Source organism: Puma concolor, chromosome B1, assembly GCF_028749965.1.
Source record: "Puma concolor isolate L17-30 chromosome B1, mPumCon1.1.hap2, whole genome shotgun sequence".
Lineage (NCBI taxonomy): Eukaryota > Metazoa > Chordata > Mammalia > Carnivora > Felidae > Puma > Puma concolor.
In genome coordinates, this window is record NC_141670.1 from 194,203,447 (window position 1) to 194,226,154 (window position 22,708).

Here is a 22,708-nt window from a genome sequence, read left to right on the forward strand (position 1 = left end):
TAATACACTGTGAAAAGTGGAAAGTCAGGAAGCGGCAACAGAAGCTGTTATTTTGAGACATGAGTAAATAGATGAATCAGCCCCAGGGTTGAAAGTGTCTGCCTCTGGAAAAACAGACTGTAGACTGTTGTAGATTGCTGACTGGGATTTAAATGTTTATACACATATAACTTTGATTTTTTTTTAAAAAGAAGCTTAAATTTTAAAAAGTCAAGGGGCGCCTGGATGCCTCAGTTGGTTAAGGATCCGACTTTGGCTCAGGTCATGATCTCACGGTTCATGAGTTTGGGACCCACATCAGGCTCTATGCTGACAGCTCAGGGCCTGGAGCCTGCTTTGGATTCTGTGTCTCCCTCTCTCTCTGCCCCTCCCCTGCTCGTGCTGTGTGTGTCTCTCTCTCAAAAATAAATAAACGTTAAAAAAATAATTAAAAACAAATCAAAACAGCAGCATTGTGGGTGCTTGATAAAGAGGGACATGGGGTGCATGGCAGGCTAGAGGAGAGTCCCCCCACCTGCCCAGCCTGGCAGGAGACAACCGAGCTGAATGTCCCAAGTGCTGGGCGGGGAAGGCAAATTCTTCAGTATCAAGAATGTACTCAGAGACATTTTGTATTTGTCCCCCAGTGGCACGCAGGAAGCTCCCATTCATTACTTGTTGAAAGAGGAGGGGTCAGATGGAGCTGTCTCATTACCCAGCAGATACACCAGGTCTGGAGCTCAGGAGAGAGACGGGAGCAAGCAGCAGAGAGGTGCCCGCTGAAGCCGCTGGGCTTCCCCGTGAAGCCTGGGAAGAGCATGTAGCCTAGGGCTGAACGCCCATCAAAGGGGCAAAGGAAAAAACTGGCAGAGGAGGCTGAAACAGAAGTCAGTGAAGAAGGGAACCCGAAGAAATTGTCACAGAAGCTAAGAGTAGGGTGTCACCAAAAGGCGGGGGTGGAGTGCTGCCCCCAGCCAGGCTAGTGAGGCTGAGTGGTGCTGACTGGGGAAAGCCACCGGCAGTGGGGCAGCGTGGGGGAGGGGCGACAGAGACTGCTGTCTGGAAGAGGCAGGCTGGCTACGAAGGGGTTTGGAGGAGGCACAGAGCACAGCGGTCAGCAAACATACTTCACACCGCCTACAAATACCCAGGACAAGCCCTGTCGACTCACAACACGCATTCACTGAAGGCTATCCCTTCCTTTACAAAGCTGTCCTCAAAACCTTTCCTACCTCGGGGATTCTACACGGTGGCCGTGGTATTTGAGTCACTTTCACATCAGTCTGAGGCCACAAAAGGAGAAGAGAAATGTGGTATCATAATTATAATTTTGGAATGTTTATAGAGAAACCAAAGCACATTGAATAGAGTGTATTGTATTTTCAATTCAAAGGGAAACCTGCGACAAAAAAATCACTAGGTCACATAGGGGTTGAAGAAAGAATAACTTGGGTTTAATCATAATAATTTAATCATCTCTGTAATTTCAGTCTCTACATATTATTCCTACCTCAAATAGTCTGTTCCACAGCCAGGACGAATTGGTGAAGACCCCAGTGGCACCGGACCCCAGAGCTATGTCCATGGCACCTGCAAGACATAAGCCCTCAGGTCAATGTTCAGCGTCTTCAGGCACGATGTGTTTCTCTGCTGCTCAAACCAAAAGTTCAGTCTTTAATGTGATTTTAATGTATGCTTCATTTTCAAAAACAGGTAACCTTAGAAAATCTTTACTGTATACACTTAAGATCTTCCTAGTTCCTCAACTGGAAGTCAGCTTCAGTGATTAGAGAAAACGTAAAAAAGGAAACAATACCAAACATCACCAATAATCTCATCCTCAGCATAACCATTATATATTTTAAATATTTCCTTCCAGATTTTTTCTAAACTTAAAAAAAAAAAACAAAACATAAGACCATACTGTTCATGTCAGGCTCTGTGCTGATAGTGTAGAGCCTGCTTGGGACTGTCTCTGTCTCTCTATCTCTGTCTCCCTCTCTCTGTTCCTCCCTGGCTTGTACTCTCAAACAAACTTAAAAAAAATTTAAACATTTATTCCTCTTTTATAAACAAACATTAGAAAGTAGTTTTCAACGTTTATTTATTTTTTTTGGGACAGAGAGAGACAGAGCATGAACGGGGGAGGGGCAGAGAGAGAGGGAGACACAGAATCGGAAACAGGCTCCAGGCTCTGAGCCATCAGCCCAGAGCCTGAGGCAGGGCTCGAACTCACGGACCGCGAGACGGACCGCGAGATCGTGACCTGGCTGAAGTCGGACGCTTAACCGACTGCGCCACCCAGGCGCCCCTAGAAAGTAGTTTTAATGACTTTAAAAGTCCACTGGGTACAGGTATCATAATTTACCTTTTATGGAGCACTTAAGCATCTCTAATTCCTCAGTATTTCTGACCACATCTGCTGTAAGACTCTGCCTTCTAAAAAAAAAGTGTTCTTATTTTACCATACTTAATTTGTTTCATCTTCATTTCCTTCTCCAACAAATTTGCATCACCTTGGAAGACTTTTCTTTTTACATTAATATATATATATATATATATTTTTTAATGTTTATTCATTTTTGAGAGAGAGCGTGAGCAGGGGAGGAGCAGAGAGAGAGGGAGACATAGAATCCAAAGAAGACTCCAGGCTCTGAGCTATCAGCACAGAGCCCGACACAGGGCTCAAACCCATGAACCATGAGATCATGACCTGAGCCAAAGTCAGACACTTAACCGACTGAGCCACCCAGGCACCCCTTACATTTATATATATATAAATGTATACACATATGTATATACATATATATATATATGGGGGTTTTTTGGGGTTTTTTTTTTTGTTTTTTGTTTTTTTTTTTTGTTTTTTTTTGAGAGAGAGAGAAAGAAGAGGGCCAGAGAGAGAGGGAGACACTCTGAGCTGTCAGCACAGAGCCCGATGCGGGGCTGGAACTCACAGATGGTGAGATCATAACCTGAGCTGAAGTTGGACGTCCAACTGACTGAACCACCCAGGTGCCCCACATTATTATACTTTTTAAATCAAGTTAAAAATCCATATTTCCAGGCTTTTGTGGGTACATGTTCCTGAACGCCAACCACAAGTAGATGCTACAGCTTAGCGGCGCCTTCTCTGGTTCCACTATTGGCTCCAGGCAATTTTGTTTGTTACCTGCCTGGTCCTGCTGCAAGCTCTGGGGCAGGGATCACATTAATTCCTAAGTATTCACATAGGGCCTAGCACTCTGCCTGGGACACAGGAGCTCAGTATTTATGCGAAGGGAAAAGCCAACCCTAGTACCATTCGGTACTAGGATACTCCTGGAACGTCAGAGGAGACACCACAGAAGATGAGGGAAATTCTATAATTTTCACAAGGTGGCACCTGCTACCTATAACACAAGGCATGTGCAGGGTGCTCCTTAATCCTTAACTGTAGCTTTGCGTGGTGGCTTTTCATGGACCGGTTGTTAGCATCTCCCCCACGAAAAACTGAAACTTGAAGACAGAATTATATACACTGTTTTGTAAACTTTTTGACAATAAACAAAACTTCCCACATTCTTCCATTTCTTTGCAGTTGGGATTAGTGGCCGTATGACACCCCAATGAGTGATTCCCTACACTTCCATGTTTGTGGTATTTGCACACTTCTCTGACTTAAATAAAGCTTAGTGATTCCTACCAAATAACAGCAGCATTCTTCACAGAGCTAGACAAAACAATCCTAAAATTTGTATGGAACCAGAAAAAAACGCAAATAGCCAAAGCAATCCTGAAAAAGAAAACTGAAGCTGGAGGCATCACAATCCTGGACTTTAAGAAGTATTACAAAGCTGTAATCATCAAGACAGTATGGTACTGGCACAAAAACACACACTCAGATCAACGGAACAAAATAGAGAACCCAGAAATGGACCCACAAACATATGGCCAACTAATCTTTGACAAAGTAGGAAAGAACATCCAATGGAATACAGACAGTTTCTTCAGCAAATAGTGCTGGGAAAACTGGACAGCAACATGCAGAAAAATGAACCTGGACCACTTTCTTACACCATACACAAAAATAAACTCAAAATGGATGAAAGACATAAACATAGGACAAGAAGCCATCAAAATCCAAAGGAGAAAGCAGGCAAAAACATCTTTGATCCCCGCCGCAGCAACTTCTTACTCAACACGTCTCTGGAGGCAAGGGAAGCAAAAGCAAAAAGGAACTACTGGGACCTCATCAAAATAAAAAGCTTCTGCACAGCGAAGGAAACAATCAGCAAAACTAAAAGGCAACCAACAGAATGGGAGAAGATATTTGCAAATGACATATCAGATAAAGGCTTGGTATCCAAAATCTATAAGGAACTTTTTGAACTCAACACCCCAAAAACAAATAATCCAGTGAAGAAATGGGCAAAAGACATGAATAGACACTTCTGCAAAGAAGACATCCAGTTGGCCAACCGACACATGAAAAATGCTCAACTTCACTCATCATCAGGGAAACACAAATCAAAACCACAATGAGATACCACCTTACTCCAGTCAGAATGGCTAACATTAACAACTCAGGCAACAACAGGTGATGGCCAGGATGCGGAGAAAGAGGATCTCTTTTCCCTTGTTGGTGGGAATGCAAACTGGTGCAACCACTCTGGAAAACATTATGGAGGTTCTTCAAAAAATTAAAAATAGAACTACCCTACGACCTAGCAATTGCACTACTAGGTATTTATCTGAGGGATACAGGTGTGCTGTTTCAAAGGGGCACATGCACCCCCATGTTTATAGCAGCACTATCAACAATAGCCAAAGTATGGAAAGAGCCCAAATGTCCATCAGTGGATGAACGGATAAAGAAGATGTGGTATGTATGTACAATGGAGTATTATTCGGCAATCAAAAGGAATGAAATCTTGCCATTTGCAACTACGTGGATGGAACTGGAGAGTGTTATGCTAAGTGAAATTAGAGAAAGACAAATGTCATATGACTTCACTCATATGAGAAATTTAAGATATAAAACAGATGAACATAAGGGAAGGGGAACAAAAATAATATAAAAACAGGGAGGGGGACAAAACATAAGAGACTCATAAATATGGAGAACAGAGGGTTACTGGAGGGGTTGTGGGAGGGGAGATGGGTAAATGGGTAAGGGGCATTAAGGAATCTACTCCTAAAATCATTGTTGCACTATATGCTAACTAACTTAGATGTAAATTTAGAAATAAAAAATCATAAAAAAGAAATAAAGCTTAGAGGAATCATTTCATTTTGTTAATCTTGGTCAACCCATCACCACACCCATGCCATGAATAAGCTGACTCTTCAGGAAAGAGAGCAGTACTTTGGTATCCGATTACTCTGTGCCATGAGTGCATGGATTGTACCTTTTGCCCAAAACATCACAAGTAAACTACATTAATAATTGGTTAATAATAAAGAATTTTGAACAGTTGACAATTTAAATTTTTTTTTTTCAACATTTATTTATTTTTGGGACAGAGAGAGACAGAGCATGAACGGGGGAGGGGCAGAGAGAGAGGGAGACACAGAATCGGAAACAGGCTCCAGGCTCTGAGCCATCAGCCCAGAGCCTGACGCGGGGCTCGAACTCACGGACCGCGAGATCGTGACCTGGCTGAAGTCGGACGCTCAACCGACTGCGCCACCCAGGCGCCCCAGAACAGTTGACAATTTAAAACAAAAACTGGTGACTCATATGCAAAAACCCATAATTCTGCACGCCATTTGGTAACTCAGGTCTGTTTGGGTCATTTGTTCCTTCAGGTTTTGTTACTCTCTACCTCCCAATTCTCTCTCAAACCTATCTGCTGCTCTCTTCCACCACTGTTACCACTGTTATCCACCACCTGGACTACAGTAATAATGGTCTTTAAAACAAAAAACAAAAACCTCGTAGAAATGTCCAAATATACACAAAGAGAATAGTACCTTACATGCACAGATACCCATTAACCAGCATCAATAGTAACCAATTCACGGGCAAGCTTGTTTCATCTATACCCCCCACCCGCCTAACCCCCTCCTGCTCAACAGATTATTTTGAGGCCACCTGCAGATACAACATTCATCCTAACACACACACTCACACATCCACAAGAGTCAGCAAGTATACACTGCTCACCGCCTAGCTGGCCTGCCAGTCACCTCGCGCCCTTCTCCAGTGCATTCTGCACACGGCCAGCATGAGCCCTGATGGCGCCAGTTTCATACCCAGTAACATGCCAAGGTGGAGCCGGGGTCTGGCACCTCCTAGAATGTCGGCCTTGTGTGCCTGCCCCAGCTGCACTGTGCTCTCCTCAGACCCATTCACCGTTGCCCCCACAAGCCCTTAGGTGAAGGGTGCCCTCCGCTGGGATGCTTTTCCTTCCCTCCTCCACCCAGTGGTGCCTCCGCTTTCAGATCCCAGCTCAAGCAGCAGTTCTCAAACAAGATGCCCAACCCTCAAATAAGAATGTGATATCTTCTACTAAAGGAATAGGAAGTGACAGACATAGATATTTAATATGATCCAACTGAAATCAAGGCTCTGAAGCTGACTTCATTACCTACTTTAGAAAATGATCTATTTTCTTTTTTTTTTAATTAAAAAAAAAAATTTTTAATGTTCATTTATTTTTGAGAGAGACAGAGTGCAAGCAGGGGAGGGGCAGAGAGAGAGGGAGACACAGAATCTGAAGCAGGCTCCAGGCTCCCAGCTGTCAGCACAGAGCCCGACACGGGGCCTGAACTCACAAACCATCAGATCATGACCTGAGCCAAAGTCGTATGCTTAACCGACTGAGCCACCCAGGCGCCCCGAAAATGATCTATTTTCTACATAATTACAGAACTGGTACCATCACCAATTTCAGAATTACCAATAGCAGAGGCATACTTTCTGTTTTCTTTTCCAAGGCCCATTTGGAGCCGTTTATTGAGGTACTAACTGATCAAGTTACCAGAACTGTCATAGTCTCATAGAAACATCAAAGCTCCAAGGATGTCACCCCTCTTACTCCATCCCAAATCAGAAAGTTGCACTAGAAAAATGAAATGAAATGAAATAAAAACAGGTAGCATGACTGAATGGTCATCCCCTAAACACACCATCATTCCTACGGTCTGACACGGGCCTGCCTTTTCAAGGATAGTATCATTGGTTCAGTGTCTGGCAGGACAGTAACATCAACCTCTATCATCTCACCTCATCTGCACAGAAACCCCTCCTGTTAATGGGGTGCTATTATACCCCTTTTACAGATGAGACAACTGAGGCCTTGTTCAAAGTCACATGCTGTTAAGATGCAGGACAAGTTTCAAAATCAGGTCCTTTATCTCTGAAGACTATGTACCTCCTCCCACCATGAACCTGGGGTTGGAAAGTGTTTCTTACTGTCCCCTTTGATCACAGCTACTGGAACTCAGAAAGGGCCAGTCACCGTGTGGGGAGCTTCCGTTGGGCCAACATCTGGGCAGTGTAAAGGCTCACCCATCAGCTTGCTCTTAGTTACCTGAGACCAATTTTCTCACCCCCAGACTAGACAAAAAAAAAAGGGGGGGAGGGGGACTGTGCTTCCTCATTTACAGGAAAGGTGCACTATACCACCCACCTCACTGCCACCCCCCAAACACCAGCCTCAGCACCTCCACCCTTCAGCTCACGTGTTTGCTAAATCAAACAGAAAGACAAAAGACCACAAAAATACTACAATGCTAGCTTAAAAAAAGGCCTCCCAGCAAATAAATCTATGCAGTATTGTTACAGTCACATAAAAGGGAAAACATGAACTGATTTCTGCTAAAGTAAAGGCTCACATGATCAGAAGAATAAAAACCGAAAGAGAAAAAATGGTCTGAATTTTAACCTTCACAGAGGCAGAAACAAATCTCGGCAAGAGAACTGCTGGATGAAAGACTCCTAACATTCACTTTGTGCAGCAAGGCAGTGTCTGCTGTCACCCCTTTGGGAATGAATTTGTTACTCTACCCAACAGTGGTGTCCCAGCCTTCCTTCATCCAATGCCCGCCCCGTGTGGGCACTGTATTGGGCTTTCTAAAAACTCCCTATCTCCCAATCTGGCAGGCAAATGCACTTTGTCCCAGGTACTGATGCTCTAGGGGGTCAGGTGACTTGCCCAAGGCTGAACGACTGTTAAGCGGGAGATGCCCAAAGCCAGCCTTGGAGCTTACGCTTCGCACCACACTGCCTGTTAAATGAGGACCTCCCTACCCACCCTCCAAGGTTTTTGTTTCTTTGTAACGTCAAGTACAGGAAGTTCAGAAAACTCAGCTGGCATCGGATACGTTATGATTAACGCAAACAGCTACTGATATGGGGATTTATCACTAACCTTTTCAGGTCTGTATCAAATAGCAATAACACCACAAACATCTCATGTCATTTTTAGATGTCACTCTGGGTGGGCTGATATAACCCACTTGTTATTTCTTTTTTTTAAGAGATATAGCCTGAGATGTTTTAAAACCACAAATCCAATGTCTAAACCAGTTTAAGCTGCAGAACGATTCCTCTGGTCAAAGAGGTCTGAATGCAAGTGGAGCGAGCCCACATTCAGCAAAATCACGCCCTGAGTTAACGTGTACGCCCTATGCCAACAAATATGGCTTTCCTCAAACAAAGGTAGGAAAAGCAGGCTGTTTGACCTGTTAGGGTGGCAGCATTGATGATGACCTTTGGGTTAAAGGTGTGCGCATAACAAAGTGCATCAGCCAGTATGAGCCTCCCCTCTGCATCCGTGTTATCAATCTGCAAAGAGAAGGGTAAAAAAAAAAAAAGGGTAAGATAACACAAACAATGAGTATCAAAACTGGATACAACACTGTTTAACTTAAATGTAAGAAAAGCCAGTGTAACATCTGTTACTCAGTATCAAAACATACTTCAATTAGAATAGGAACGGATTTAGGGGCACCTGGGTGGCTCAATCGGTTAAGTGGCCGACTTCGGCTCAGGTCATGATCTCACAGCTCGTGAGTTTGAGCCCCACATCGGGCTCTGTGCTGACAGATCAGGGCCTGGAGCCTGCTTCGGATTGTGTCTCCCTCTCTTTCTGCCCCTCCCCTGCTGGCACTCTGTCTCTCTCTCTCAAAAATAAACATTAAAAAAAAAAAAAGAATAGGAACAGATTTAATCTGAAGAGCAAACATGCTTTCATAAGCCCTGTACCAGAGCTGATGACCAAACACTCATTCATGGCTTTGAAAGCAAGAATAAATAGAAAATGTCTGGTCCATTTTACCAACAAGTTTCTCACAGGATAAAGGAAGATATCAAGATTTCTGAAAACAAAGAGGCTAAAGAGTTTAAGAAAGTTACAGTGAAAGGGCAGCCTGGATCTCCAGACAGAACTCTCTGCAACTTAAGCAACTTTATATATATTATATTCCCTACTTTTACACAGAGGCCGAGGCATTATGGGCAGTGCGTGCATGCATGCAGGTGCCCCAGCAGAGAACCCGCTGCCACATCACCAGGAGTGCAGAGTCCATGATTCAGGTCGGTGTGCCCCGCCTGAACACCAAAACGGAAAAAGCTAATCATGGCACAGGTAAAGACAGCTCTCGCTTTCCTGCTTTGCTGTGCTCTACAGGGCCTGCTGCAGACTTGTAATTTGTGTGTATAGCACAGAGGAGGAATAGTAAGACAGGGAAAATGTTCTTAAAATTCTCCATAAAATACTTCTAACTGCATGGAAGGCCACTTAAATAAAGACACCGCCCTCCTCTAAATGGAGCTCACGCTCTGCTTCCCTTCAAGTGTGTTTATGTGGCCACTGGGGATTCCTTTAAGAACACCCGAATGGGGAGGGCTGTCTTCCACTCACACACCTGTATGGTCTTCCCGTTCCTGGCTTTAACGACATCCCCAGGCTTGTTGGCTTTACCGCTGGGCATGTTTTCACAGAGAGGGGCCAAACCTATTGGAAAAGCATATATGAATGAACATGGAATGTGCCGGGTCCAAACTCACCCCCCCGAGGACTGAGGCCACTGGTGGGCCATCAGAAGTATGCCAGAGACATCACCTTAAACAAGTGATCAAATTTAGCATCACCAGTGACCCAAATGACATCATGTGCACCAGCAACAGGAAGTGCACACTCATGTAGCGTTCTTATCAAGGAGTCTAATCTGATTCTATCCTGAAGACACAACCAAATAAATCCAAATTGTGGACCATCACAAGACAAGCCTGGACCCTTCAAAACTGCCAATGTCATGAAAGAATAAAATAAAAGGGGAGGAAAAGATTCCAAAATAGAAAAAAATTGGAGACATGGCAACCACATGCAATGTGTGATCCTTAACCGGCTCTCAGATTTCAAAAATAAAAACTTGTGTGTGCCTGTGTGCACAAAATAAACATTTCTGTGGACAACTGGGAAGTCTGAATTAGGGGACTGTGTATCAAATTCCTGGAAATAATGGTATTGTTGTTGCACAGGGTGTCCTTGTTCTTAGGAGACAGACAGACGCTGAAGCATTCAGGGGTGACCTGGCATATGTCTGCAACTTACTTTCAAAAGTTCAGCAAAATAGGACTAGGATATTGGCAGGACGGAGGAGGCACATGTGAAACAGACCTGACTTCCAAGTTCACCTTCCCTTGGTATAAACCACGGATGGGACACCGGGCAGTCAGTTAACCTAAGTCCTCCCCCGCCATCCCCACACTCCTGAGACACAGCGAGCCCCCAGCAGCGTCTGTCATCCTGAATGACACAAAGAGTGGCTGTGGACGGAACACTTCTTGTGTCCCAGGCATTTTCTGTATTTCATGCCTTGTAATCGGCCACAAGCCCGATGAGGCCACCCCTGAATGAGCTGGAGGTGTTCTCCACCCAGACTGCTGAGCGGTTTTCACTGGAGTTAAGTCACAAGCCCCACATTGGGTGCCCCTGACTGCTAACCACTGTCTGCAGAAGTACAAAAACTCAATTCTAGTTACGGCCCACATTTAACTCCACCAGTTCAGGCAAGAAGACACTTAGCCAGCAGCTTCTGCTTGAGGAAAAGCTATTTAAAAACCATTTCCTGGGGCAGCTGTTGGTTAAGCTCAGTCAGTTAGGCGGCCGACTCTTGATACTGGCTCAGGTCATGATGTCATGGTCGTGAGACTGAGCCCCTCCTTGAGCTCCATGGTGAGCATGAAGCCTACTTGGGATTCTCTCTCCCTGTCTCTCTGCCCCTCCCTCGCTTGCTCTCTAAATTAGTTGATTAATTAAATCTTAAAAAAACAAACAAACACATTTCCTGATTTTTTTCAGGTTAGAGGAAACTATGTTTGCTGCCCATTCTGCCATTTGACTGGATTCCAGAACTCTCCAGGACACGCCCCTTGTCCCCTCACCTACGATGTTAATGGGTAGGTTCAGCTTGGCAGCAGAGACGATGGCTGAGCAGATGGTGGCAGCTCCTCCCATGTCAGCCCTCATGAGGTCCATATTTGCAGAGGCCTTGATGGAAATGCCGCCACTGTGGGGGGAGAGGACAGCAGCCGTATGAGTGGCGAAAGAGAGGGCTCACGTCCCTTTAAGAAAGAATATATAGGGGCGCCTGGGTGGCGCAGTCGGTTAAGCGTCCGACTTCAGCCAGGTCACGATCTCGCGGTCCGTGAGTTCGAGCCCCGCGTCAGGCTCTGGGCTGATGACCCAGAGGCTGGAGCCTGTTTCCGATTCTGTGTCTCCCTCTCTCTCTGCCCCTCCCCCATTCATGCTCTGTCTCTCTCTGTCCCAAAAATAAATAAACGTTGAAAAAAAAAAAAAAAAAAAAAAAAAAAAAGAAAGAATATATAAGCTGAGGCATCATCTACCCGGCAAAGAAAATTCAAGTTTCTAAATTGAGAATCTGAATGACTTAACATTTTAAAAGATGATATCACAGTCTTTATAAAAACATAAATGGGTGTCCTGGCTCATTTTATTTCTTGTTGATTGAAACATAGCAGTGTCAGTGGAGCCATTACTAAGTCATGTAATCGGTGCTGTTCAAACCCATCTCTGTATTAGCTCATTAGCTCCTGACACCCACATAGACGTGTCTTTTCAGGAAATTTTGTGAGTCAGTCAACTTATTGAACCTGAGGGTCACAAACTGTTAAGAAAAGCCAACAAGCTCAGAAGACTGGGAGGATCCCTCGCAAGCCACAGAAGGACACAAGGACAATTCCTTCCGACACCCCTAAGGTGCACTCCATCCTGCTGATGGCAAAATACAACCTGAATCAGGCAGAGGCATGAGGAAGATGCTCCCCAGAAGCCTTAAAGACAGTGCTCAAACCCGAGAGCCGAGATGGGTTTCAGTTGGCAAGAAACCCAAACTACTGCCCCAAACAGGCTTCTCTGACTACCTAGTGACTTTTCTGCTTCCAGTCTGCAAGAGTCCAGAAGCCACAGGCTTTGCAGGCTGGGCCTGGAGCTGGGGCTCGCACTGTGAGTTCTGAGATGTGCTGCTGACCTGACCTGGCGGTTCCAGAGTCTATTCCCTGCACTGAGGTCTGTTTTCCTTAGAGATTAGGTCCTAATTCTCACTCGTCTCAGAAGCTCTGGATAATTAGATGGCTGTCAATTACACCTAGAATTAAAGACGATCCACTGGCTCAGAATAAGAAAAGAAATACACTGTTGGTCCAAGAAGTCCAGGGAGAACCCCATGGGGGCAAAGGAAACACACTGGTACATGAGGTCATTCTGTCTACTGGCCACATCCTTCTCACCTTCCATTCATAGGACTACAGTTCAAAGTAACCACCAAAGAGCAGCAGTTCTCACTGCTCACCTGTTAGACTGCTCTCAAATCCACCCATTTCTTTTCTATTGAATCCACCCTGGTGAGGACATCATCACGTCATGGAGATGTCTGCCGCAGCTCCTATATATTAAGGTCTCCCTATGTCAATCTTATTACCCCCTTCATCTCATTACCCACACAATGACTATTCTTACCAAAATACAAAATATCTCAACCAACATCCCAGCAGGCTTTCTGTGTGTGTGTGTGTGTGTATAAAAAATCCTAAGTGGATTCTAAAGTTGATATGTAAATGCAAATGATGCAGCCAAAAGAATTTTGAAAAAGAGCAAAACTGGAGGGTCATGTTACAACATTTCAAGACAGAGCTGTACTCATTAGACACTTGGTTGCAAGGTCCTGGGAAAATGACAAAGAGGCCAGAGTTAGACCCGTAATTATATGGTCAACTGATTTAACAACAGTGCAAGGTAGTTCAATGGAGAAAGGACAGTCTTTCAAAGAGATAGGTTTGCAACAAAAAGACATCCATATGGAAAGAAAAAAAAAAAAACGCCATGCTTTTCACAGCATATGCAAAATTTCAAAATGGATCATAGTCTTAAATGCTAAAACCGTAACACTTAGAAAACACAGACCTGGGCATTGGCAATAATTTCTTAAACAGGGTAACAAAAGCATGAAGTATAAAAGTAAAAACTGATAAATTACACTTCATCAAAATTAAAACGGCTCCTCAAAAGAGGTCACTTAAAAAAATGAAAAGGCAAGCCTGAGAGGGGGGGAAAAAAGATACTTTCAAATACTGACCCCACAAAGGGTTTATTATCTAGAATACAACAATGTATACAATGTATAGTTTTAAAAACTTCTAACTCAGCATGACCATCAGTCCTATAAAAAAAAAGGCGAAAGATTTGGACACTTCACTAAAGATATACCAACAGCCAATACTCGCAGTGAGAATGCTAAACACCATTAGTCATTAGGGAACTAATCACACTCAAAACGAACCTCCGGGCTATGCCACACATCCCCAGGAAGAGCTAGAATCCAAGAATGACAGTATCAGAGGCTGGGGAGGACGCCCCACAGCTGGATCTGTGTGCAGGAATGCAAAATGGCACAACCACTGTGGAGAAGTTCGGTCACTGTGTATAGTGAAACACGCAGTTACAATGAATATACTTTGGTGTTCCCATATAACGGAATACAGCCCAGTGATAAAAGGCAACCAATTACTGATGTGGCCAACATGAGTGAATGTCACAGACATGATGCAGAAAGAAAGCAGGCTTAAAAGAAAAGAAGAAAAGAAGTAAGAAGACTTAAGAGATCCCATGAGAATGAATTTCTAGAACAAGAAACACTCATCCACAGCCACACAAAGATGACTGGTGGCCTGAGGCAGGGGTGGGAAAGGGACACCTGCAAAATGCACCAGGCCGGTGTCTGGGGTAATGGAAGGATTTTGTTTTCACAGGAGCGGAGGCTGGTGCAGGGCTATGCATATTTGTTAAACTCCTCGAACTGAATACTTCAAGGATGAATTTCACTACATACATAAATCCCACGTCATCCTTTGCCTTGGCTAGAAACCCTTCAGTTACCTCATACTGTTCTTAGAGCCAAGTCCAAAATGCCAGCGGTCCCAGAAGGACCCGGCTCCACCAACCTCTCCAGCCACTGCGTCCTCTTCCCTGTGAGGCTCTGCTGTAGGTGCTCTGTCAGCTCCAGGGGCTCCCTCGTCCTTCCTGCCTTGCAGCCTCCACCGTCCTTCCTTCCCCTGCCCGACTCCCTGCTGAACTACCCTCTCCTTCCCTTCCCATCTTTATGTGAGCCTGTCACTCCTGCGAGGAAGCTTTCTCTTTACCAAGGTCTCCTTGCTCAAAATTCTCACAGCAAACACTCAAGTATGGAATTGAATTAACAATAAACTTCACACTGAACGTTAACGCTGCATTGAGATATGAGCCCAAGACAATATAAAATCATCACAATTGGCAAGACCATTAAACACAGCACCATTTTTGTGCTCTAATTTTTCCTTGCCATAGTGTTTTAGAATAAACACTTAAGTGACAATAGCATATGAATGAAACTGAAAAATCAATGTGCATATTTTGAATAGTATGAGCTTGAATCTTTTACTGAGGATCGTTTGGAGCCCAATGCTTCAAAGGAGAGGAGGTGGACCTGTGGGTGGAAGACACAGGAGGCTAACATCAGGAAGACTCTGCTGGCGGCCAGCTCTGCCCAGGACGGGCGTCACCGTGCCCAGCACACTCCTGTAAGGACACTCCATTCACGTACCAGAGTCTCTGAATGGGTGTGCACGTGTACTGGAGACACCCAGATTTAATGGACACGTAGCAGCATTTTCCAAAGTAGTTTCCAGGGACCATGAGTCCCACGAGAAATAAATTCCCACCGAAGGGAATTTAGAAAATGCTACATCCTGTGCCCTGAGAAGTCCCGTAGTTAAAACAAAACAAAACAAAAATCTCACGTGTTTTATCCACCGCAATCTTTGGCCAAGTAATCCTTTTTAACTCTCACATTTAAATTTTTTTTTTTTTTAACGTTTATTTATTTTTGGGACAGAGAGAGACAGAGCATGAACGGGGGAGGGGCAGAGAGAGAGGGAGACACAGAATCGGAAACAGGCTCCAGGCTCTGAGCCATCAGCGCAGAGCCTGACGCGGGGCTCAAACTCACGGACCGCGAGATCGTGACCTGGCTGAAGTCGGGACGCTTAACCGACTGCGCCACCCAGGCGCCCCAATTTAACTCTCACACTTAATTGGCATCTCTGAACTAGTATTCAGCAGCCAACGCTTCCTCCGGAAATACCCATACCATCTTCTCCACCTCAGTTTCTGCTTGCTTGAAATAATCAGTTTCCAATTCTAAGGAATACTTAAGGCTTAACAGGATTAATGGAAGCCAGGCTGGTCAGCTAAACAAAGCAACGTGAAACAGGGCAGACAGGAGGCTGTATGATCCAAACAGCTGCATCCCTGCATCCACACGAGGGATCTTGAACATCCACACGGAGAATCAAAGTGTATGGTGGAAAGATCAAGTCATTTTAAAGACAGACCCAAGTTTGACTTCCAACACTAGGTATTAGTTATGGGGCTCTGAGCAAATTATTTCATCTCTCCAACTCGGGGTTTCCTTATCTATAGAATGTCTGCCTAACTCCTAGAGGACACACCAGGGGTGACATATGTAAAGTGCCTAACAGAGTCTCTGACACACAGTAATACATTTAAAGTAACGTAAGATTTGACCAAACACTGTGCTTTTGAAGCAAACTTTACATAAGTCCACACAAAGCATTCCCCAAAATACAAAGCAAAGATGCACAAAGAGGTACCTGTCAAAGGTAATTCCCTTCCCAACAAACACCAGGGGCGCTTCGCCTGCATTGGGGCTGCCTCTGTAGTGAATTTCCAAGAAGACTGGAGGCTCATCGGATCCTTTGGCCACACTTAGGAACGATCCCATTTCCTGTTCCTCAATCCAAGATTTGGGTCTACAGGGCAGAAAAGGTGAAAAGTCAACACACTTACGGTTAGCTCTATTTCAAAGTAGCTTAGAAAAAGCTCATCTGCGTGTAAAACTCCTAAAATGTGCGACATAATGCTTCAATGATCACTTCCTAATTGCTTTCTGCATGTTCTTGAGCCAGTCACTTGATTCTAAGCGTTTCCTCATCTATTAAATGAGGTCAAAGATGTATCTGTCAGAAGATTAACTATAGAATTACTAAGAGAGCTCATCCATGGTGCGTAATACAAAGTCGGATAACAGTACAGACTCAGTAAGTGCTTATTACTTGATTTCCTCCCCCTCATCTGCTCACACATATCCAAAGTTTGAATGCAAGATAAAGTTAGCGAGGCTCTGAAACCACAAATGGTGCTTAAAAACAGTTACAGGGTCCACTGCTTTATTTTTTGTATTTCTAAAATGACAAAAAAAAAAAAAAAAGAAAAAAAGAACAAAAAAACCTAACCAATAAAAGAAAACAACAAAGAAAAACCCTCATAAAGCTACACTTCAATGAGTGAACTAAAGTATCGCCTTTCTTTGCTTTTTTAGAATTGCTGGAATTTGATCTTTTCAATGTTGTGACACCATTTCTCACGGTTTCAACTGCAGTTTGAGATGTCTGCTTGAAATGGGAAAACTAGTAATTATTTAACAAACACGGGATCGCTGGGGATGATCTAATGGTGGTGCCAACCAGAAAACAGACGCCATATCGCTATTCCTCGTAGGCAAGGGATACAAAGGGCTTTGTACTGATTTCTGGCCACAGTAACTAGGCCAGGAGAGAAATCCTACACTCCTACCGGCCAAGCAGAAACAGCCATATCCAAGGATATGGCTCCTCCCACACTTGACTACCCATTCGTTAAAACTATTAAACTAGGGGGGCGCCTGGGTGGCTCAGTCGGTTAAGCGTCCGACTTCGGCTCAGGTCATGATCTCGCAGTCTGTGGGTTCGAGCCCTGTGTCAGGCTCTGTGCTGACAGCTCAGAGCCTGGAGCCTGTTTCAGATTCTACATCTCCCTCTTCCTCTGACCCTCCCCTGTTCATGCTCTCTCTCTCTGTCTCAAAAATAAATAAATGTTAAAAAAATTAAAAAAAAAAAAAAAAGAAACTATTAAACTAGGGTTGTGTCATGGAGAGATGGCCGCCAGACTCTAGAGAGAAAAGAACATAAAGACAGAAGGATGACAATTAAAAACAAAACAACGCCCACTTCAAAAGCAGCAAGGCTGTATAACATGGGCATTTTTTAATCACAAACTCAGTACTTGATGCCTTGTTAAAATCCTGTCCTTCTGGAAGTCCTGTCTGTATTTCTCTGATTCATACCCATCCACACTACAGCCGTCAGATGCAGCTGCCTCAGTTTAATGAATTATACCGACCTGACCCACCTCCTCTGTGGCCGAACCTCCCCTTGGCTGGGCCACCAGCCCCGCAGTTTCCAAGGGACCACCAAACACATGCTTCTGCACCTGAAATGCCCCACCCCACTCTCTCCATCTGCTAATTTCCAAGGAACCTCCAGACTTTGCTTAGGCACCCTTTTCATTGGCAAACTTTTCAACTTTCCCAGAACCCTCCTTGACTATTGCTTGGGCAGGATCCTCCGCACACCCCCATTTTCCTGCCTGTTCCTTCCTATAAGCTCCTCACTTCTTTGAGGTCAAGGACCACCACCATCCGCATTTGCGTGCCCAATTCCCAGGCACACAGGAGGCACCCTCACTGGTGTGTAACCACACAGTCACTATCTGCTGACACAAAGTAGCTCTGGTGTCTCCTCAGATCAAAAAAGTAACAGTCTTTGCCAAGACACCTTTATAGAGAGACTAAATGTTGCTACAAATTAAACATATGCTAACTGTTCCAAATATCTTATCAAGCTCTGGATTTTATCTTATCAAGTGCATCTTATCAAGTGCTGCATTTTCTAAAAACTATACATTTTTATTCACTCTATCTAGACCATAGGGATTTCCCCAAATAACGTGAACTCCAGTCACAACTAAGTACTGAAGATATTTTAAATGGAAGCTCCCCTGAGATACAACACTGGTAGTAAACAATTATCTAGGTAAAGCAAATATCCACTGACTTATTTTAATCATAAATTTCCCCCAAGGTCAGACTTGTTTTGCTTACAGGGTTATGGGGAGATCACAAGAGGGTAACAGAACCTGGAGGGGTAGCTTTTACCTCCCACAGCCCAGCTGCTGACGATGACCACACAGGGCTGCCCAGGAACCAGCTCTGGTACCCAATTTAGGAATCTACAAGGCAGAGATTCTCATTTCATGCCAACTTAGGCATGCTGTGCTCTTTACTTATGTCAAAAAAAGATAGAAATAATTCACCAAAACAAGATATACAAATTATCAAAAAGCTAAACGGTTACAATTTGATCCAACAATTCAACTCCTAGGCACACACCTAAGAGACATGAAAACATATGTTCATACAAAAACATGGACATCAATGCTCAGAGCCGCATTATTCATGGTATCCAAAAGGTAGAGAAGCACCCGAATGTTCACCAACTGATGGCTGGGTGGGGAGATGGAAATGAAGAGTGCCTGCTAATGGGCACAAGGTTTCTTTTTGGGGTAACTGACATGACGCTGAATTACCTGACATGAACCTCTGTCTTACTACTAGCACTCTTGAGATTCTTCTCAATAATTTCAGCAAATCTGGTTGGCGTCATCTCATTGGCTGGAGTCTCCATCAGGTGGCGTGCCAAGTTCTGTCCAGAAGCAAAGAGGACTCCCTTCTGCCAAGCCTCCTGGTCCCCACTGGTAGAAGAAAGCACAAGGTCACCACGAGACAGCCTATCGAGACACTAACTGTGTCGCAACTAGGAGGGCCCTCACCCTATAAAAACAAAAGACAAAGACTACAGGTGCAAAACGGACACATGGGACCTGGATCATTCTCGGTGCTCTGACCTGGGGCGGGGGGGGGGGGGGGACAACGTACAAGAGCTAGAAAACACAGCCCTTGCTGAGCTGAGTCAGAGGTGGTAAGCATTTTGCATTTCATGTGCATGAACAAGGGGTGGACTGATGGGTCTCTGAAGCCCTAACTCTAACACACACTGATGGAGGAGGTTTCCACATTTCCAAAGGCCCATGTTGTCCTCCTTCACTGCATCAGGGATGATACAGCCTCCAGTGCTCACTGGACAGCAAGCACACTGCAAAGTCCTGAAGTGGATGTGAAGGTTTTTCTGCCTTCTCTGTGCCTGGGTCAGGGCTCTGAACACCACCACACCGAAGGGCAATGACCAGCTTTAAGAGAAAGGACATGCGCATGTGTTTCACGATCCCAGCTCTTCTTCCTTTCCTTTTTTTTTTAAGTTTGTTTGTTTATTTATTTATTTAGAGAGTAAGTGCGCATGAGGGAGGGACATAGAGGGAGAGAGAGAATCTCAAGCAGGCTCCTCACTATCAATGCAGAGCCCAACCTGAGGCTCAAACCCACAAACCATGAGATCATGACCTGAGCTGAAGTCAAGAGTCAGATGCTTAACTGATTGAGCCAACCAGGAGCCACCACCACCCCCTGCCCCCACCAGATCTCCTTATGCACAACAGGAACTAATACAGGTGGCACAGAGACAGATAAAACAGCTCATAGTTTGGAGGGTTTACCACATGCCACACACTTGACAGTGTCTTTCCATCGTCATAAAGGCCCTAGGAGGCTGGAATTACAGCTGTACTAAACAAACGAAGAACGTGTAACAGAGACTTCAATCACTTCGCTGACGTTACTCAGCCAGCAGGCAGGGGAGCCAGGATTCAAAGCCCGACTGCCTGGTCATGGGGCCCTCGTTCCAAACCAGTCCATGACAGCTGCCAACCACCGGGCTGTGTCCTCACAGCCCCACCTCTTGAAGGTCTCACCTCTGTCTGTTCCTAACAAGAGAGGCTTTATCTCCCAGACCCCAGGATAGGGCTGCAATATAGCAGGTGCTCATTAAGTCGGCTGAGAAATGAGTCTCCCCGCTAGACCACAAGAGCAAGGACCATAGCTCTTCCTCTGTGTATCCTGGAATTTAACTCAGTGCCTACAGATGCTGGCTAAATGAAAACTGTATCAAAACCTGCTGGTGGGGCGCCTGGGTGGCACAGTCGGTTAAGCGTCCGACTTCAGCCAGGTCACGATCTCGCGGTCCGTGAGTTCGAGCCCCGCGTCAGGCTCTGGGCTGATGGCTCGGAGCCTGGAGCCTGTTTCCGATTCTGTGTCTCCCTCTCTCTCTGCCCCTCCCCCGTTCATGTTCTGTCTCTCTCTGTCCCAAAAATAAATACAAACGTTGAAAAAAAAAAATTTTTTTTAAAAAACCCGCTGGGGGCACCTTCGTGGCTTAATTGGTTAAGTGTCTGACTTCAGCTCAGGTCATGATCTCATGATTTGTGAGTTCAAGCCCCACGTTGGGCTCTGCACTGAAAGCATGGACCCTGCTTGGGATTCTCTCTCTCTCTCTCTCTCTCTCTCTCTCTCTTCTCTGCCCCTTCCTGGATCATGCTGTCTTTCTCAAAAATAAATATGAATAAACATTAAAAAAGAAAGAAACAAAGAAACCTGCTGGGACCTACCTGTCACCTTATTCCCTCCCTCTTCAGAGAGCTAACTGGGTCTGGCTTCCTAGTAACCAGAAAGCATGGAGGGAGTGGGAAGCCATGGGTCAAAATGTGCACATGGCGAAAGCCAGGAGCAGAACACGGACAGTTACCATACTCTTAAAATGGCTAAGGTGATGCGGGAGGTCACAGATAAGCCATGTGGCAGTGCCCGTACTAAAAAGCTCGTATGTGGTCATATCCAAATGTCCCACTATCTGAAGGTCGAGAAATGCAACCCCGGGCCTGGCTTCGTTCCATCACCTTCCGTGGAGCTTTGCCGATACAACTACTTTCTTCTTCTGCTTCAGGTCATCATACTCATAGAGACCGAGCACTGCTCCTTCGGCAGCCGCCTGCGCATCTCCACAGGGATCCACCTCCACCGAAGAGATCTCCAGGTCCTGAATCTGCCTGCACCCCGCTTCAGAAGGACAGAGGAACCGGAAAACTGGAGTCAGTCAGAGGCAACTCACTAGCGAAAGGCAGAGGCACGGTTGTGGGCTGAGAAAAGAGGACTGGGGTTCAAATCCCAGCTGACACTTGACCTTTCTGAGCCTCCATTTCTCCTTCTGTAAAGTGAGGAGGTGTACATGCCTCACAGGTTGTGGAAGACAGACTCACAGATAAAAGGACTCATCTAGCTCCTGGCAGAGTGGGCCATCAGAAGTGGCTGCTGTCACCATATTACTTCAGAAACACTACAATCTCCTGATGAAGCTTCCCAGTCACCAAGAGCTTGCCAGATTAGCAATAGCAAAGAACTGAGTCAAGTACATTAGTAACACAGCACTTTATTAAGATCAGGTCAGCAAAAAGTTGCAAATAAAAGTTATGAACGAATCACTCCCCATGAACTTTGAAAGTAGATTTAGCAAGCACAGATGAAATACACAGAGCCAAAGATCAATCAAGCTAATTGCCACCGCCTCAGCGATGTCTTCAAAGCGTCTTTAACCACAGCCTCTGTGGTAAAGGCCTCACTCTGCTGCTCAGCTTTGCAGTGACTCAGCTGCGTCTTCCTCAACTTGTAAACCACGCACACGGCCAAGTGGGACAGGCACCTACCTTTGGTAAGCAGTAATAAACAAGCACCCTGCACTTTGCAGCCCTTTTCTCTGACTGGTAAAAAAGAGGAATCCACATCATTTAGAAGTTGGGCAACAACAGGTTTGTATTACAAAAAGCAGAAAATCCACTGTAACTTTCTGGTAAAATCGAGCTCTAAGGTCCTACTACACGAGTGAATAAATGGTCTGAAAGCTCCAAACACAAGCTATGGAAATACCCAAACTAAAACTCCATAAGCTAACCTTCTGTAGACAACATAAGGCCAGGCATACGGTGTAAGAGAAACTGAATATTTACTCAGATGAGGGTTTTCTGTGACCGCAGTCGGGTGGTGATTAAGAGGATAAAATGAGGGGAAGAGAGAATTTAAAGACGACATCCTCAAGACTCTCCATCAACCTTACACTTCACAACGGTAATGACCTGCCACAGCAGCTCTGATGTTTTCTTTGCCTTCATGCCAGTTTTCCTGCTCATCAATTCCAGCTGTCTTTCTGCCGAGGCCGACCACCACCACGCTCGGGAAGTCCTGTTCGGCACACACACAAAATCAACCACTTCCTGTCTTTAAAACATCCTTTTCAAGCAGGAATGGTACATGAGCTCCCACACAACTACCTTCGCCTCAGCACAGGAACTTCACTGTGTAATTCGGTTATTTTGGTTTTTTTTTACCCTGTATCTTGGTAAAA

At 44.9% G+C, this 22,708-nt stretch overlaps 1 protein-coding gene across 1 annotated transcript in view; it reads right to left on the reverse strand.

The window, feature by feature from the left end:
- The window catches only part of LAP3 (leucine aminopeptidase 3), a 29,180-nt gene that overhangs the window by 1,960 nt on the left and 4,512 nt on the right, over positions 1 to 22,708 (reverse strand). The window contains exons 4-11 of the mRNA XM_025922086.2: positions 22,440 to 22,545; positions 21,210 to 21,369; positions 18,951 to 19,115; positions 16,139 to 16,297; positions 11,357 to 11,481; positions 9,835 to 9,923; positions 8,650 to 8,752; positions 1,490 to 1,569 (exon numbers count right to left, since the gene is read on the reverse strand). Coding sequence (XP_025777871.1) covers positions 1,490 to 1,569; positions 8,650 to 8,752; positions 9,835 to 9,923; positions 11,357 to 11,481; positions 16,139 to 16,297; positions 18,951 to 19,115; positions 21,210 to 21,369; positions 22,440 to 22,545 — 987 coding nt within the window. The remainder of the gene's footprint in view (positions 1 to 1,489; positions 1,570 to 8,649; positions 8,753 to 9,834; positions 9,924 to 11,356; positions 11,482 to 16,138; positions 16,298 to 18,950; positions 19,116 to 21,209; positions 21,370 to 22,439; positions 22,546 to 22,708) is intronic.